This window comes from Microcebus murinus, chromosome 11 (assembly GCF_040939455.1).
Source record: "Microcebus murinus isolate Inina chromosome 11, M.murinus_Inina_mat1.0, whole genome shotgun sequence".
NCBI classification, from domain to species: Eukaryota; Metazoa; Chordata; class Mammalia; order Primates; family Cheirogaleidae; genus Microcebus; species Microcebus murinus.
Window position 1 is genome coordinate 7647231 of NC_134114.1, and position 16372 is coordinate 7663602.

The 16372-nt window shown below is 35.5% G+C and overlaps 1 protein-coding gene across 1 annotated transcript in view; it reads left to right on the top strand.

The window, feature by feature from the left end:
* Positions 1-16372, top strand: part of MARCHF6 (membrane associated ring-CH-type finger 6) — a 79631-nt gene that overhangs the window by 26369 nt on the left and 36890 nt on the right. Inside the window, exons 5-11 of the mRNA XM_012791143.3 lie at positions 1313-1385; positions 4348-4516; positions 6061-6250; positions 8030-8091; positions 8684-8716; positions 10917-10968; positions 15223-15281. Coding sequence (XP_012646597.2) covers positions 1313-1385; positions 4348-4516; positions 6061-6250; positions 8030-8091; positions 8684-8716; positions 10917-10968; positions 15223-15281 — 638 coding nt within the window. The remainder of the gene's footprint in view (positions 1-1312; positions 1386-4347; positions 4517-6060; positions 6251-8029; positions 8092-8683; positions 8717-10916; positions 10969-15222; positions 15282-16372) is intronic.

The window sequence follows — 16372 nt, forward strand, 5'->3', positions numbered from 1 at the left end:
AAAAATACTTTCGTTAGTAAATGCCAACAAAAAGCAGGAACAATAGTAATCAGCCAAATATTATTCAGAATAGAAAGCATAATATAGGACAAAGTGTTATATTTCATATTAATAAAAGTCATAGTCCACTGACAATAAAATTAAAGAATGTTTATACATCAGAAGACCGAGCTTTCAAATATATGTAAAGCATTCGCAGTCAGTGGAAGACTAACATGCCTTTCTGAAATCAGTAGATCAAATAGTCAAAAATAAGTAAGGACTTAGAAAATTTAAGTAACACAATTAACAAGCTTGATTTCTGTTCTAATTTGTTTATATATATTAATATATACACACACAAATGTAGTTTAAATTACATCACACAATACATATTCTGTAACTCTTTTGTTGAACTTAGCAATGTACCTTGGCTGCCTTTCTATGTAATTGTGTGTGCTGCCGCCTTATTTTTTTAATGGATGCAAAGCACTCCATGGTAAGGAGGCCTAACGTTTATGAACCCATTTACCTATCTACAGACATTTGGTTTGTTGTCAGTTTTACTTTGTTACATGCATACTTTGAATATTTTATACACATAAGTAGTAATTTCTATTACAGAAAATCTTTCTCTACCTTTCCGTTTTTTTCCATGTGTAGAGACAGGGGTCTCACTATTTTGCCCAGGCTGGTCAATGATCCTCCCACCTTGGCCTTCCAAAGTGCTGGGATTACAGATATGAGGCAGCACTCCTGACCTACCTTTTCATTTTGACTTGGCGTTTGAAAATAGCCATTGAAGTCATTGAAAATTTCTAATACAAAGCTTCAGGGAATGCTTAAACTAATACACAAGTACTGGTTTGAAAGGAAATCTCTGCGTTTTACTCTTGTGCCCCATTTTTAAATCTGTGGCCTGTCGTCTCAGTCCGTCTAGAATTTTGCCTTTCTAACTAAAAACCATTCTGCCTTTTCTAAGAAGATAAGGGGATGGCAGTGCATTCATCGATACTTCATCTTTTTCCTCAATGGCCAGAATTTAGGGATAAGATATTTAAAAATTTAGAATAAAATATTCTCTACTTAAGGATATGAATCTATGTTTTTTAAAGATTTATTGTCAGGTAGCCATTGGTGGCATTGCAACATATACTCTCCTAAAAAATACTCTTAAAGATGTCCACCTTCAGAGCTGAAACTCTGTATTTTCATGAGCAGACTTAATGAATTCTAGAATTCTAGATTAAAAAAAATTCTCCTATTTTTTTAATAAGAGAATTATAATTATAATTTTGGAGATCTTTACTTTAGATTTTCTCTTTTTCAATAGGCCGCATCTACAAGTGCTTGTTTACTGGCTCCGTGAGCTCACTACTGACACTGCCGCTAGACATGTTGTCCACGTGAGTATTGAATCTGTGTGACAGTTAAGGTTGCACAAAGTAGATAATGCTTGGTTTCTTCTTTTTTTAATTATAATTCAAAAGTTCTTTTTCTGTTCTAAGGACAATAATTTATGTCTCTTATCTTACTATTTATAGCTATAGTAGAAGTAACTGGTAAATACAAGTGACGTTTCTTTTACAATGTACCTGTTTTTTAAAGGATGATTTTGTAATGATGGGATGACTTGTTAAATAGGCTGTTGAGCAACTTGAGACATATAGTACTGAGTTGTGTTCATATGTTGAGAGTTCAATTAAATGTGTTTTTAACACATATAGTTGAACTGAAATTTATTTTTAAAATGTTTCTCATGGCTGTTAGAATATAGATGATAAAAACTTGCTTACTGTAGTTGTTTTCTGTATCTTAATTTAACATTATGCCATGTGGCTTGCCTTTTCTCTCTGACCTGATTAGCTTGTGAGCCACCTGAATTGCCTTCAATGAACCCTTTGCACTTGCTTGCTTTTTTCTCAGTTCCTTTATTCTACTCGGGATTTAATTTTTTAAATACCCCAGATTTTACAAAGTGTGGCAGTAGAATAAAAAACTGGAGTTTCTTTTCATACAAATTTATTTGGATTTTTTTATATTTTAAATTATTGATACATTCAAAAAGTAATTTTAATCTCTATAATTTTTGCTAACCATGTCAAGTCACACTCAACACCCAAGTGCAAAGGGTTAAGACTCTTGACACCAGAGGAACACTGGAGGCTCAGTGGCGATAGTGAAAAGAGATTGTACACATGACTTGGTTTTGTAACCAATGCTGCCTTTTGCAATTCAAAAAATTAAGTCAGTTTGTCTGAAAGCAGTTGTAACTCAACTGCTTTTTTTCTAAGTAATGTTTTATATTTGCTATAGAATACTTTTTTGGGGGTAATTTTACTTTAAGTTTTCTTAATGTCTTAGCAGTTGCTAAGTTCTATAGCTCAGTAATTGGGATCATATCTAGGTATACCATATCAATTATCTATTGCTGAAAAACAATGTCCCAAAACTTAGTGGCTTAAAACAACATTTAATTTGCTTTTAATTCTGGGGTCAGCAATTTTGAATGGGCTTAACTGAGCTGTTAATCTGTTAGGCTTGTATAGGCCACTAAGATGTTTTACTGGTACTTAGTGGTCTAAGATGGTTTAAGTTGAGGTGTCTTGTTTCTCCTTCACATGGCCTCTCATCTTTCAGAAGGCTAGTGGAGACTTCTTTACATGGTGGCAGGGCATGCATTCTAAAGGGGTAAGAGTGGAAGCTTGAAAATTCTCTTCTGGGCTCTGGAGCTTCGGCAGCATCACCTCTGATCTAGACAGTCAACAAAACCTGCCCAGATTGAAGGTTTGGGGAAAGGACTCTAGAGTTTGTCTTCTTCTTCTTCTTTGTTTTAACAACAACAAAAAAAGAGTCTTGCTCTGTCGCCCCAGGTAGAGTGCAGTGGCATCATTGTAGCTCACTGCTACCTTCAGCTCCCTTAGTAAAGGGATACTTAGAATCCCCTTTTGATTTAGGATATATTGCATATATCCTAATATATATTGCATATATCCTAATATCCTATAATATCTTCTTTTTTTTTTTTTTTTTTTTTTTGAGACAGAGTCTCGCTTTGTTGCCCAGGCTAGAGTGAGTGCCGTGGCGTCAGCCTAGCTCACAGCAACCTCAAACTCCTGGGCTCCAGTGATCCTTCTGCCTCAGCCTCCCGGGTAGCTGGGACTACAGGCATGCGCCACCATGCCCGGCTAATTTTTTTATATATATATCAGTTGGCCAATTAATTTCTTTCTATTTATAGTAGAGACGGGGTCTCGCTCTTGCTCAGGCTGGTTTTGAACTCCTGACCTTGAGCAATCCGCCCGCCTCGGCCTCCCAAGAGCTAGGATTACAGGCGTGAGCCACAGCGCCCGGCCAATATCTTCTTAATAGGCTACACCAGTTTGAAGTTTGGAGCTACTAGGCTGAGAGCTACCAAATTAACCCTTCCTCAGGTTTTTCATGGAGGAAGAAAGTCATTCCATTAAAATAATGGATTTTCCAAAGTCTACCAAGATATCTGAGTTATCCATGACTTAATCTGAAATCATAGACGTGGGTTAGGGAATGATAAGCCTCTTCAGAAAGGTAAAAGACCAGGGGGTCTTCACTATTATAATATTCCATGTATTTTCTTATGTTATTACTAAAGGAACCATACCTTGCCTCTCTGGATTTGTTGAGAAACTAATATATTTTTGGCATATTTGCAGTTAGCATCAAAACTTGGTTTGTTTTATAAGTGAAAAATTTCTGTGAAATGTATTATAGACTTCCTTGTCTTACACATGACATACTGAGTATCTCTCAGCCTTCATTTCTTTATGTTGTCATTAGGACCGTCTGGAGGAGCTTCCCTGCTTTTCTGATTTGATGATTCTGTTAATTTGTGTGGGCTCAGGTATCAGCTAAGCAAGTTTTTAAACTTGTCTGCAAAATAAGGATAAAGAAATTTTTAGTAAGGTCTGGACAGAGTTGTTTACCTTTAGTAAATTACACAAATGTACTGCTTTTTCCTTTGTCAAATGTTTGGCTGTTTTTGTCATTTTTGTTTGCTGCTTTCCTGTTTCTTGGCCATGTTCAAAGGATAGGCTCTGGATAGCTCATTTCTCTATAGTAATAGGTTTGATGTTATTTTATGCCTAGTATAATATAAAATATACATAATATAAATATATAAATTTATATATTGGTGAGCTTATAAGATAGAATTTTGCCATTGTTATAGGTAATTCTTTTGGAGAAACTGATTTTTACCTCCAAAATTATGATTTACCTTACTGAGGCTGTTTTTTCCTGAGGTTTTAGTATAAAAGGAAATGTTCTTGCCTTTGGTTTCCTAATTTTAAGTGTTCTTTGGAGTAATTTTATGTATTTTTTTTTTAATAGGGAAAATCTGTTGGCGGATTGTTTGCAGGGTTGTTTCGTGGTGACATGCACACTGTGTGCATTCATCAGCCTGGTGTGGTTGCGAGAGCAGATAGTCCATGGGGGAGCACCAATTTGGTTGGAGCATGCTGCTCCACCCTTTAATGGTGCTGGTCACCACCAAAATGAGGTAACTTCCCACCTTCACAGTTGATTTTACTTGGGTAGCACGTGAAAATTATTGTCTGCCTCTAAGATTCAAACCTTTGATTCCCAAGTCCTTTTAAATATTCTTTTGCTATTACAAGTAGAACAGTGGAAAGATTTGGGTGAATATTAACAGAGATGTGAAAAATCAAAAGAATGCTATTGTCAATTTGTCTTTTAATTTTCTAGCTAGATTGGGAGCCGTATTAGGGCGTATGCTTAAATGCTCTTTGATTTTTTTTGCCTGGGTTAACTGCTTAACTGGGGCCTGGAAGTAAGGAAGTTAAGATATGAACTTCCTGGATATGTTTCTGATACGCTGTATAAACTATTAAGGAGGCTACCCCACCTCTTTGTTTATTAGTTTCTTTATATGTAAAATGTAAAATGCCTTGCCTTTCTTGCCAAGTAGGAGCATTACCAAAAGTAGAAACATTGGAACACTGTTGATAACAATCTTGTGCAGTTTTATTTTTTTCTTTATGAGTGATGACATGCTTAGATGCAGGGGCAGCGTAAGCAAGGTCATCTAAGATGCAAGAGAATGTATTAAGAAGAGGAGGACATGATAAGTAATTTTTAGTATCTTACTGAGAAATTAATGGGGCTGAAATTGTCACAGATTAGCTACTTGTATATGAAAACAGTTTATACTTTATAAAATTTTATTATGAAAAATTGCCTATAAAATAGTTAAAATGATTAGCAACTTAATTTTTCTTTTTAGGACCTTCTGCTTTTGTCAGTGTATAGATAGATTTAATCAAATTCTGCCATTTCTTTTTCTCTACAGAGTGCAACTCTTTGAAAAGCATACATAGACAATGGGCTATGAAAATTAACACTGTTCTTATCTAGTATTTAATGCTTTTATCATTGTACCTCATATTCCGAAGCATTTAATGCAGCTTTTCTCCTCATTAATCTCGTTGGGAATCAAGTGTTTTAACTTAGCTATTAATAATTAACTACAACTATGTCTTTGCATTTGGTAGGTAGCAGAACTTAGGAAGAGCCAGAGGAGGAAACATTTGGCAACTGATCAAGTCCATATGCACAGTCTTATCTATTGAGCAGAAATTAAAAACCATTTCCTCACATGTTTAACTGATGTAGAGAATTAAGTTATAATTATCTTTGTATATAAATTTAAAAAGAAAAATATTTTTATCCGTGAGGCAGTTAATAAAGATAAGAAATATCTTATAAAAAAGGATTACAGAATGATGTATTCAAGATAGCCAGATTTTTGATTTTCACTTTCTATACTGTTTTGTGAAATGTTAATCACTAAATTATACTGAATATTCACTGTGAAGTGAGTTTATGCTCTTATATACCACATTGATCAGAAATCAGATACATTTAGAAAAGATGTCTTTGAAAGGTATGTGTGTATGGCCTTTAAAAAATTTTTAGTAGGATTTGTGTTTACTAGTTTTGGTTTTTTTTAGCAGGGAGAACTCAACTTGGAAATAGAGCAAAACAGATAAGTTACCTAAATTTCTGGGTTTTTTGTCATTTTAGGCTCCAGCAGGAGGAAATGGTGCAGAAAATGTTGCTGCTGATCAGCCTGCTAACCCACCAGCTGAGAATGCAGTGGTAGGGGAAAACCCCGATGCACAGGATGATCAGGCAGAAGAGGAGGAGGAGGACAATGAGGAGGAAGATGATGCTGGCGTGGAAGATGCCGCAGATGCTAATAATGGAGCCCAGGGTATGGCTGTTTGTGTGTCCTAACTCTTTCTTCAGGACTGTGAATCTGTTCTAAACTTACATTGGCAAAAAGGACTGGAGTTCTCAAATTTTAATGTTTTGAAGTTCTATTTCTATCCTTTTTTTTACTTTATTTTGGCAAACTGGCATTTGTGGATATACATATTCATAAATATGTTTTTTTCTATGAAACAGGTTATATTTTGTGTTTTAAAACCCTCTTTTACATAGGACATTTTTAATAGAATGGATAGAAAATTTTTTTCAGGTTGGAAATAGAGCCTACTACCTTTTTTGAAAAAGGAATTTGATATAGATTTTTCTTACTGATTTGCTTCTCTCATTCCCTTTCCATTGAGTTGATACAACTTTTAAAATAAAAAATTCTTAAAGTGTACACGGCAGATTAGGTACACCTGAAGAAACTAATTTCTCATTTTCTAGCAGTGTAAACTCCAGAATGTAAAATAAGAGCCAAGACTGGTCTGCCAGTCACCTGTCAGTCACTTACTGTCTCTCATTATTTCTTCCCAGCACAATGTTTTTCTTTCAAGCACTGCACTTTCTCTGGGTCAACTTGAGATGGCTGATATTTGAGTGTCTTCTTGTTCAAGGCACACTGCTAGACACTGGATATATATTAAATAGTTGTGAATAAAACACTAGGCCCCTCCTTTCATGGAGTTTCTGGTCTAGTAAAGAAGTAGGAAATACATAATTGTGATAAGTGTTGTGCAGGTTGCTTTGAAGATGGGGAGAGACCTGTTTTATATAAGGTTTCCCAAGGTAGTGCAGAGGTTTAAGTGGTATTTGAGCTGAGACCTGAATGATGAGAAGAAGTGACTTATGTAGTGTAAGTGACCTTTGAAAGGAGAAATCAGAGACTCTGAGAGTGTAGCCTGCTGCTACCCTAGTGCTTGTTGTTATTTCTCTCTCTTGATCTAATTCAGTAACTCCTAACAGGTCTTCCTCCTTCTGTTCTTGCCCAGCATATTTCTTATTACTCTCTGGTCTCTATTTTATTTATTTGTTTGAGAAAGAGTCTTACTCTATCACCTAGGCTGGAATACAGTGGCACGATCATAGCTCAGTGCAGCCTTAAATTCTTGGGCTCAGGCAATCTTCCTGCCTCAGACTCCCGAGTAGCTGGGGCTATAGGTGTGTGCCACCATGCCTGACTCATTTTTTTAATTTTATTTTTTGTAGAGAAGGGTCTTGCTTTGTTGCCCGGTCTGGTCTGGAACTGCTGGCCTCAAGCTATCCTGCTGTCTCTGCCTCCCAAAGTGTTGGAATTACAGGCGTGAGCCACAGCGCCCAGTCCCTACTCCCTTGCCTTTAAATCTTTCAGTGGTTTTCCCATTATGCTAAAGAATAAAATAAGAGCCAAACTCCACATTCCTCTTGTATGATCTGATCCCTGTCTGCCTTTTCCTAATTGTCATTCAGAAAGTTTTAGTCTCCTGGCTTCCTTACTTTTCTTAAATCTACCAGATTCATTCTTGACTCAGAACTATTGAATTCCTCTCTTTCATATAACCCTGTTTTATTTCCTTTTTAATACTTATCTCAATTTAGGATCATCTTATTCTATATATATTATTTATTTATATGTATGTTATATACTCTTATTTATTGCCTAGCAAACAAATAACATAGAAAAATTTTAAATGTGGTTTAGCTTCTCAACAACAGCTTACTAAGTACTAAGTTAAAAGAGTGTGTTTTATTATTTTTAGTTCAAGTACCATCAGCTGTCTTTAAACTGCGATTATATTTCCAGATGACATGAACTGGAATGCTTTAGAATGGGACCGAGCTGCAGAAGAGCTTACATGGGAAAGAGTAAGTAAAAACTTTTTCTATCAGGCGTCCTGGTGTATGCCTGATACACCAGGTGTAATCCTAAAATGCATTTTAAAGTTGGGCATATTTAGATGTATGAACTAAGTTTGTAGTTACATTTGATGAAAACAGTTACCAGAATCTTAATTTCTAGAGAAAATTAAGTGATGTACTGTTTGTGGTGAAAATATTATGATACTGATGGCTGTTTTTCTGTCTTCTGGCCTTTTGATATGAACCTTAATCCATTTAAGGAATATTGCATCTGAAATTGTGGACTTCTGAATAATGGAGGAACAATTTAAATTTAAGTAGTATTTTCATGCTTCAGTTGACAAAATAATACAGTTCTGTCATGAAGTCTTGACTGCCTCTATAGCTTATGCAAGAATTAAACCCAAGATGGAATTTATGATTTGGAATAAAAGGAGACAAAATATTATCATAAACAGTAATTTTTTTACTCTGAAAATGATAGGTAATATTGGAAAGTAGTGGGTGAAGACTGTTTAAAGATGTTGAAAGGAAAAGTAGAATAGAAAATCCTGTTGCACCCTGGATTAATGATATTATTACTACTTGTTTATTTTAGATGCTAGGACTTGATGGATCACTAGTTTTTCTGGTAAGTAAAACTAATTCTTTTTAATAACAGAAGTGTGAATCAGTTATTTATCTTAGTGACTTAGTAACTTCAGATTTATAGTATGTGCTGCCTTTTTATACTAAAGGTCAAAATGCCCATTGGCTTTTGATTATTTCATATGTTGAAGAGTGTACATTTTGTTTATTGAAAATATTGGAAAAGCATAAAGGAAATAGTATTTTGAATTATCATAAAATATTTGATTTTTAGAAAGAAAAATGAAATCCAAAGTTAATGGTAGTTAAAAAGAACTTGGGTCTTTTAAAATTTCATCTTGCAGTGTTTAATGCCTGTACCAGGGAAAGCAAAACAGTTTTCACAGTGATAGCCCCAGACTGATGCTAGGCTTCTGCTTTTCACAGAACACCACCCATCTTTACCTAGGCACCCTGCCTTAATTAGTAAAGATTTACAACTCTAAGTTGAGGAGCAATTCTTTAAAGAGCTTGTTCTTTAAAGGAGAAATGATGTTTTTAGGTCTTACAGTATAAATCATGTGCCATTTGGGATTTTTAAATAGCTGAGGGTATCAAGATGATTTTGGCTACAGGTAGCAGAACCTCTGCTGATTGAAACAATAACATAACAGTAAGTCCCAAGAAAGATTGGGTTCAAGGAGTACTTCATCCAAAGGCCCAACAGTGTCATCAAAGACCCAAATAATTTCTGTCTCCTTTGCTCTCCTCAATGTAGACCTTTTCCTCAGCTGGCTCTAGATGGTGTTGAAGTCAACAGTGTGTGGATTTTAAGAAACATAGTTGGTGTAATTCCACAGTTTAGTGGAAATGTGATATTAATGAGCTTCTTGTTTTGATCACAGTTTAGAAATGCATTTTTGTCCCTTACTTCATCGGTTCCTCATGGAAGAATGACAGAGGTTGTTGATGTAGTGGTATTGACTGAAACCCATTTGAATTGTTGGAAAAACTGTTTACAGGAAGACTTCATTACTTAAGTGAAAAATATTTAATGTGTATTGCGTGCCACCTATTGTGATAGTTACTGGGGCATTCAATAATGAATGAAATAGGGTCCTTATTCTCAAAGATGTTTTATATAAGAGTTTAGTAAAGAGAAATGAACATGTAAACAAGGAACTTTAGAGGTAAGTATTAGAGATTTGGTGACCGAAAGTATACATAGGATATAAGAGGGGCATAAAAGAGGCTTGGTCAGGTCTTTCTTATCAGAGGGGAGTGTTTCAGCAGGAAATTTTTAGAGATGATAACTTAGAGGTAGAGGCGTAAAAGATGTTGGGGATAGGGAGAGTTTAGGAGCCCTGAAGGCAGAGAAGCTGAAAAAATTGAGCCAGTAGGGTGAGTGGGATTGTGGCAGTTATTTCTTTTAGACAAACTGGTCACCCTTCTTGCCAATTGGATTTGTGGAAGGTAAGGAGATCTAACCAGAGAAATTCTTCTAAAAAGATCCTCGGAAGGATCATTTAACCTGATGGTTGGGGAAGATGGCAGGTCCAGATGAATGGACTAGAACAGTCTGGTGAGTGTCAGCATGGCTCAAGTGTCTGTGACATGTCTAGAGGAATAGATGGATAGCCGTCATCTTTAAGGTGATTGTAGAACTGTGGGAGTGGATAAGATGGCCAGGTGAGACAGGAACAAATAAAGCGAGAGCACAGATTGGAAGAGGAGGGATTAGAGATCAAGCTAGAGTTTTCCAAAGGGGAGGCAGCCAAGCAGTAGTGACCATGCAGAAGTCATGAAAGCAGAATGGACACTGAAAGACAAGCACAGTGTAGTCTCTTTAGTATGTTGTTTATAATTAATGTGACTTTCAATTTTTTCCATCTGGAATTTTTCAGTATCATGTGATTTTAATGAAATCTGGTAGTTATTTATGAAAATCCATGTAGTTTGTGGTAGATTATGAATTTATAAAAAGGAAATACTTATAAATTTATTTGATTTTTTTTTCTACATGTAACATTATGAACTTTGAGTTTTAGTAGGCTTATTTTTGTAGTAGGCTTAGTTTCATTAGAGCTATCTAATGAAAAATGAAAGTTGCATATAAATTCTAGATTGATATCTTAATAGTGTAGAGAGAAAATTCAGTCTTAGCTATTTTCAGTATTTAGCTGTGGCTAAATATGTGAGGTAGTTCAATGAAACATTTGTTAAATATTAATTGAATATGCTTTATTAATATTCTTTTCCTTTAGGAGCATGTCTTCTGGGTGGTGTCTTTAAATACACTGTTCATTCTTATTTTTGGTAAGTTGTATTTGCGCCTTTATTTTTTATAGCGTTATGGTAGGAGTTTTCTAGGAGCCTTATTATAGGTTTTTGTTTTGTTTTTAGCATAGGAATATTAATGAATATATGAAAATAGTTTTTGATAAGAATCCTATAGGAAGGCCCCAGACATACAGATAATTCTCCTAAGCAACCCTGACTGCAATTACCTACCTGTTTCTGCTTCTTTTGAGCATTTTCATCTCTTTTTGTAATAGATGGTTTTAGACTAACTTGAGAATATACAGTTTCCCACCTCTGGAATGAATTTTGTGCTGATTATCTGTGTGCTCTTCCCTATGGCAGAAGATGTTGTTTTCTACAGTCAAATTCCTGATCATGACCTTCCAGAGACCCTGGCTTGTCACCAGAGATGGATGTAGGCTTGTACAGAGATAATAAATCTCCCCTAAGTGTGAACTCCCCGCTTAGAACCAGATTCCAGCACATGCAAAATCACTTCCAAACACTTTTCCAAGTGCAGCTCTAAGAATTCTCTGACATTACTCCATAGTCCCTCTCACTGGAAGTTATTAGGGAAAGGAAGGCATGGTTTGTGGAGAGGGAGTTGACAGAGGTTTTTTCCTGCTATGGGGGAAAGATAAGGGAAACTAATAAAGTAAACCAAGGCCTTAGAATTCCATTCCTGCCCTTCTAATGGGAGGGCAGGTGTAGTCTAATAGAATAGGGCTATTGTTAGGTGTGCTATGTTTTGTGTCTCAGAGACCTCAGGCAACACATAACATATCTCTATATAGAGAGATGGTCTTTGGGAAATTCCTTCTTTAGTGCCTGTGAGTTACCCTCAGCTCTGCTGAAGACAAGGGGTAAAGATTTCTCAAGGCTTCTTTCACCAAACTCTAAGTTGTTTGCTTTCTGTTGGGACTACAGAAAGCGGTTGTCTTTAACGGAACCATATAATCAGATAGGCTTGGGATGTTTGGATTGAGGATGAGACAAAAAAAGTGATTTCTATATATTATCTATAAAAGAACAAAAGAAATTTACATGTATCTTGTTGCCGCAAAATATTTTGAAAAACTTACATTGATTCTTAATTTTTAGTAGATATTTAGGGTGCTACAAATTTAATAGAAAGCCCATTCTTTGTTTCCCTTTGCATGTGGGAGTGTCTGTATGTTATTCTGCATTTATTTTTTATTATGTAAAATAATTCATATGGAGACTGTTGAAACTGTTTATCTTGACCAAGTTTTTTTTGAGAGAAAAAATGATCTATAGAATTTACTCTTACACAAAAGCTTAATGCTAAATTAATCTTCAGAGAAACAGGTCACCTTTAAAACATGAATTATACAAATAACTTTCATTTATAGAAATCAAATCTCATCTAAGTAAATTTATTTCTAATCCAACCTCCTAGCCTTATACTATGAAAAAAACTTTATCTTAATTAATTTATGCACATTATATAGTTAGGATCTTTTGAAATGAAACAAATTTTCTTCCTTTAGGAAGATACTTTTTCTTTTAGTCATTGGGATTAAGCACACTCATGTCTCTTTTGTGCGTGTGTTCCTTTACTGGCAGTTTGCTACAGCATTTGTTGGCTTTTCTGGTCACGTACTTTGCAGAAATATAACCTTACAAAGCTCCAGTCTCCCAGTAGAAGGAATGATCCTGAGAAACTGATCTTAATTTCAGGATGCCTTTCTAGTAGTTGCTGTGTAATGTGATGGAAATTGATTGTTGCAACTGGTGTTTAAGGATAAAAATTACATTTGTAAATAGAGTTAAAATTTGAAAATTTTGCCCTCTCCCAGGGGCCTAAGTTGAGTCATCCTAGAATGTGGTACCAGAACAAAATAGGCAAAATTCTACATGAAGTATTTTCTTACCCCTTTAAATTTCTTGTTCTTTATAGTATGCATAATATGTTAGTAAAAGAATACATGTATATAGTTTATAAATAAATTTAAATATTTTGGGAATACATGTTCATAAAACTTTCTACTTGTGGAGTAGTCAAAAAAGTTTAGAGGCCATATCTGGAATAGGTTCACTCTAACTTTTGTCTTAATGATGGAGTTACCCTTTTCCCTAATAATCTATGCAATTTCATCATTTCTAACATAAAGAAAAGATAATTAAATTGTATTATTAAGAATCAAGTAGGCCGGGCGCAGTGGCTCACACCTGTAATCCTAGCACTCTGGGAGGCCAAGGCGGGTGGATTGCTCGACGTCAGGAGTTCGAAACCAGCCTGACCAAGAGCGAGACCCCCGCCTCTACTATAAATAGAAATAAATTAATTGGCCAACTAATATATATAGAAAAAATTAGCCGGGCATGGTGGTGCCTGCCTGTAGTCCTGGCTACTCGGGAGGCTGAGGCAACAGGATTGCTTGAGGGCAGGATATTGAGGTTGCTGTTAGCTAGGCTGACGCCATGGCACTCACTCTAGCCTGGGCAACAAAGCAAGACTGTCTCAAAAAAAAAAAAAAGAATAAAGTAAAATTTAGCCAGAAAGATTTGAGCAAAAGAGACTATAAAAATTCTTACTATGAAAAATTTAAGGATATTGTCTTACTTAATTATATTATCATTATTCTACCTTATAAAATTACCAGGATTTCTTTAATATTTTGTAATAATCCATAATATTAATAATATTTTGTAATAATATTTTGTAATAGTTTAAATCATATTTAAAATTCTTGGTCTGTCCTCTTAGATGCCATTTTGCATATGATTTGTTTGATTGAATATGCAGAAAAAGGTCCACACATTACTTTTAGTTGTTAAGTCTTAAGTTTTTTTTTAAGCTAGAATACTCTTTTCTTTTCCCCCAACCCCTATCTTGTATTGCCATTGATTATTGTCAAGATGAGATTAAGTGTTCTTGAAGTGTATCATGTTCTACATATGCCCAACTGCTTTTTTAAATGTCCTCTGCTTTCATCCTTTGTCTCCCATGTTTCCTGTAAACTGGAAGTCCTATCTAAGGGCCTGATTAGATTCAGCTCCAATGTTTGGGACAGATTCTTCACTGGTCACTTTGCCTCTTGACATGACATATGAGGAGGTATATGATGTTGGATTATCCAGTTTTATCAGTGGAATCAGTTGATAAGCTGAGCTTCTATCATAGATTTCATTGTTTCCTTTACCATCAGAAAGTAATCTAGGGGACTATGATATTTTAGTGCCATGGAAATATACAGTGTTCCTTCAACCTTCCATCCAGTGATTTTATTAGCCCTTGATGGTCCTTTCCTGAATCATTTATTAGGTATGGCAAAAAGATAATTTTTAAAATGTCCTTTTTTACAGTTATTAGCTAGCTTTTCTTTATTCTTTTTTTTTTTTTTTTTTTTTGAGACAGAGTATCACTTTGTTGCCCAGGCTAGAGTGCTGTGGTGTAAGTCCAGCTCACAGCAACCTCAAACTCCTGGGCTCAAGGGATCCTTATGCCTTAGCCTCCCGAGTAGCTGGGACTACAAGCATGTGCACCATGCCCAGCTAATTTTTTTCTCTGTATTTTTAGTTGTCCAGCTAATTTTTTTCTATTTTTTTAGTAGAGATGGGGTCTCGCTCTTGCTCAGGCTGGTCTCGAACTCCTGAGTTCAAACGATCCACCCGCCCCAGCCTCCCAGCGTGCTAGGATTATAGGCGTGAGCCACGGGGCCCAGCCCTTAGCTGGCTTTTTTGTAAAGAAGAAGAAATGCTTATCAGCTAGGACTATTCATTTAACCTGAACTTGTTTGCCCAGGTGACACAGGACAGATGCTTAATTTTTTCCTTTTAATTATTAGTTTTCAGAATAAGGAGTTGGTGTGTTAACTTATTCCATTGATGTATTAACTACTTTCAAAACATGGAAGTGTTTTCTGTGATGTTGCTTTTTTCTTTTTGTAGTTATTATTTTAGGCTTTCCCTTTTTGAGCATTTTAAGCTAATGGGTTTGTATGTGTTCAGTGTTTTTCCATTGATTTTGGTCATTATTATTTTTGATGCTCATATCATCATCTCTTTGGCCTGTGACACTCTCTTCATAATGGTTTATGTGTCTGTTTGACATGGTCCTATCAGACCTTGATAATTTTATTGTTCTCTGGTTATAGAGAATGCCCCAGGTGGCATATTTTTGGCTCATTTCTGGAGTCTTACAATTTCTCCCAGAATTCCTGGTTCCTTTTAGCAGGGGATTATACTAGGAGAGTTCATTGTATTGATGTTGAAGTTTTCATTGAGTTTTTTCCCCCCTTTTAGCATTTTGTCCATACCACATTGGTCATTTCTCCCTTGTTGGTTTGGGATTTGAAGAACACGTGAGTATAATACTTTTACAAACTTAATTTTATTAACTGCCCCCAAATTTGATATTTGCTGAGTAAGTAATATTGTAAAGAGTTACTTCATTTCTCAGTCTGTCTTATTCAAAGGAATAGCTAGCCAACACTGTCATCTCATTCTTTTAAAAATAACAGTGGCTCAAGAGATAGTGGTCATGGTGCCAGCTAAGGGAGATTTGATCTGAAATCCCATGATGCACTGTATGCACTTTCTGTTAGGTGGGCCTAAGGCCTACTGCAGGAAAGGTTCCCACAGGCTGATTTTCCACCTGCTCTATGAACTTGTGTGTCCCCTTCTCTCCCTTTCCCTAGGTTTCCCATAGTAAATTTAGAAAAGTAACAATTTAACAATCAATTTTTAAAAAAGGAATAGACTATCTTGGAATGATGAGCTGTGGTGTTTTCTAAATAATTTGCTTGTAATTATTTGCAGGTAATTCCTGTTAAGTTTTGACATTTTATTGTTATTTTCCAGAGGTAGATAAATTTTTAGATGGATGACTGCTCCTCTCTTGGAGCCCTGAAAGGATTTAGTCTTTTAAGGAAGAACTGGCTAAGTGGGATCTTCTGTTCACTTTGTGTATAGGAGTCCTGAGAGATCACATTCTGAAATGTTCTGATATTTAATATGTTTCTCTGATTCTCACTAGTTGAAGGCAAGAGCTTGAAAGGTTCAGATAAATATTTTGATAAATTTTGACTTTCCAAATTAATTGCCACTTGCTATCTGAAACTCAAGAACCAAATAATGCAGATGGGCAGTACTTGTTACTATCTACACTCTTACCATCTGTAAGTTGAGAATGAAACAGATTTGGAGAGCAAGGGAAACTTAAATAGTTAAAATTCTATTGGTAGGAACGGAGGTGGCCAGGATGTTATCCGACAGGTGGGCAACTTGAGCATATTCTGCTGCTCTAGCAAATCTGCTTTAGAGTAAGACTGGAGAACAGGCCATTGTATTGCAGTCTTTTTATTTTTGTAAAATTTAACTCACTTTACTGCTCTTTTCTCTTTTTGGGGGAAAATGTTATTTCAAAATTTTTCATTTTTTGGTAATATATAGC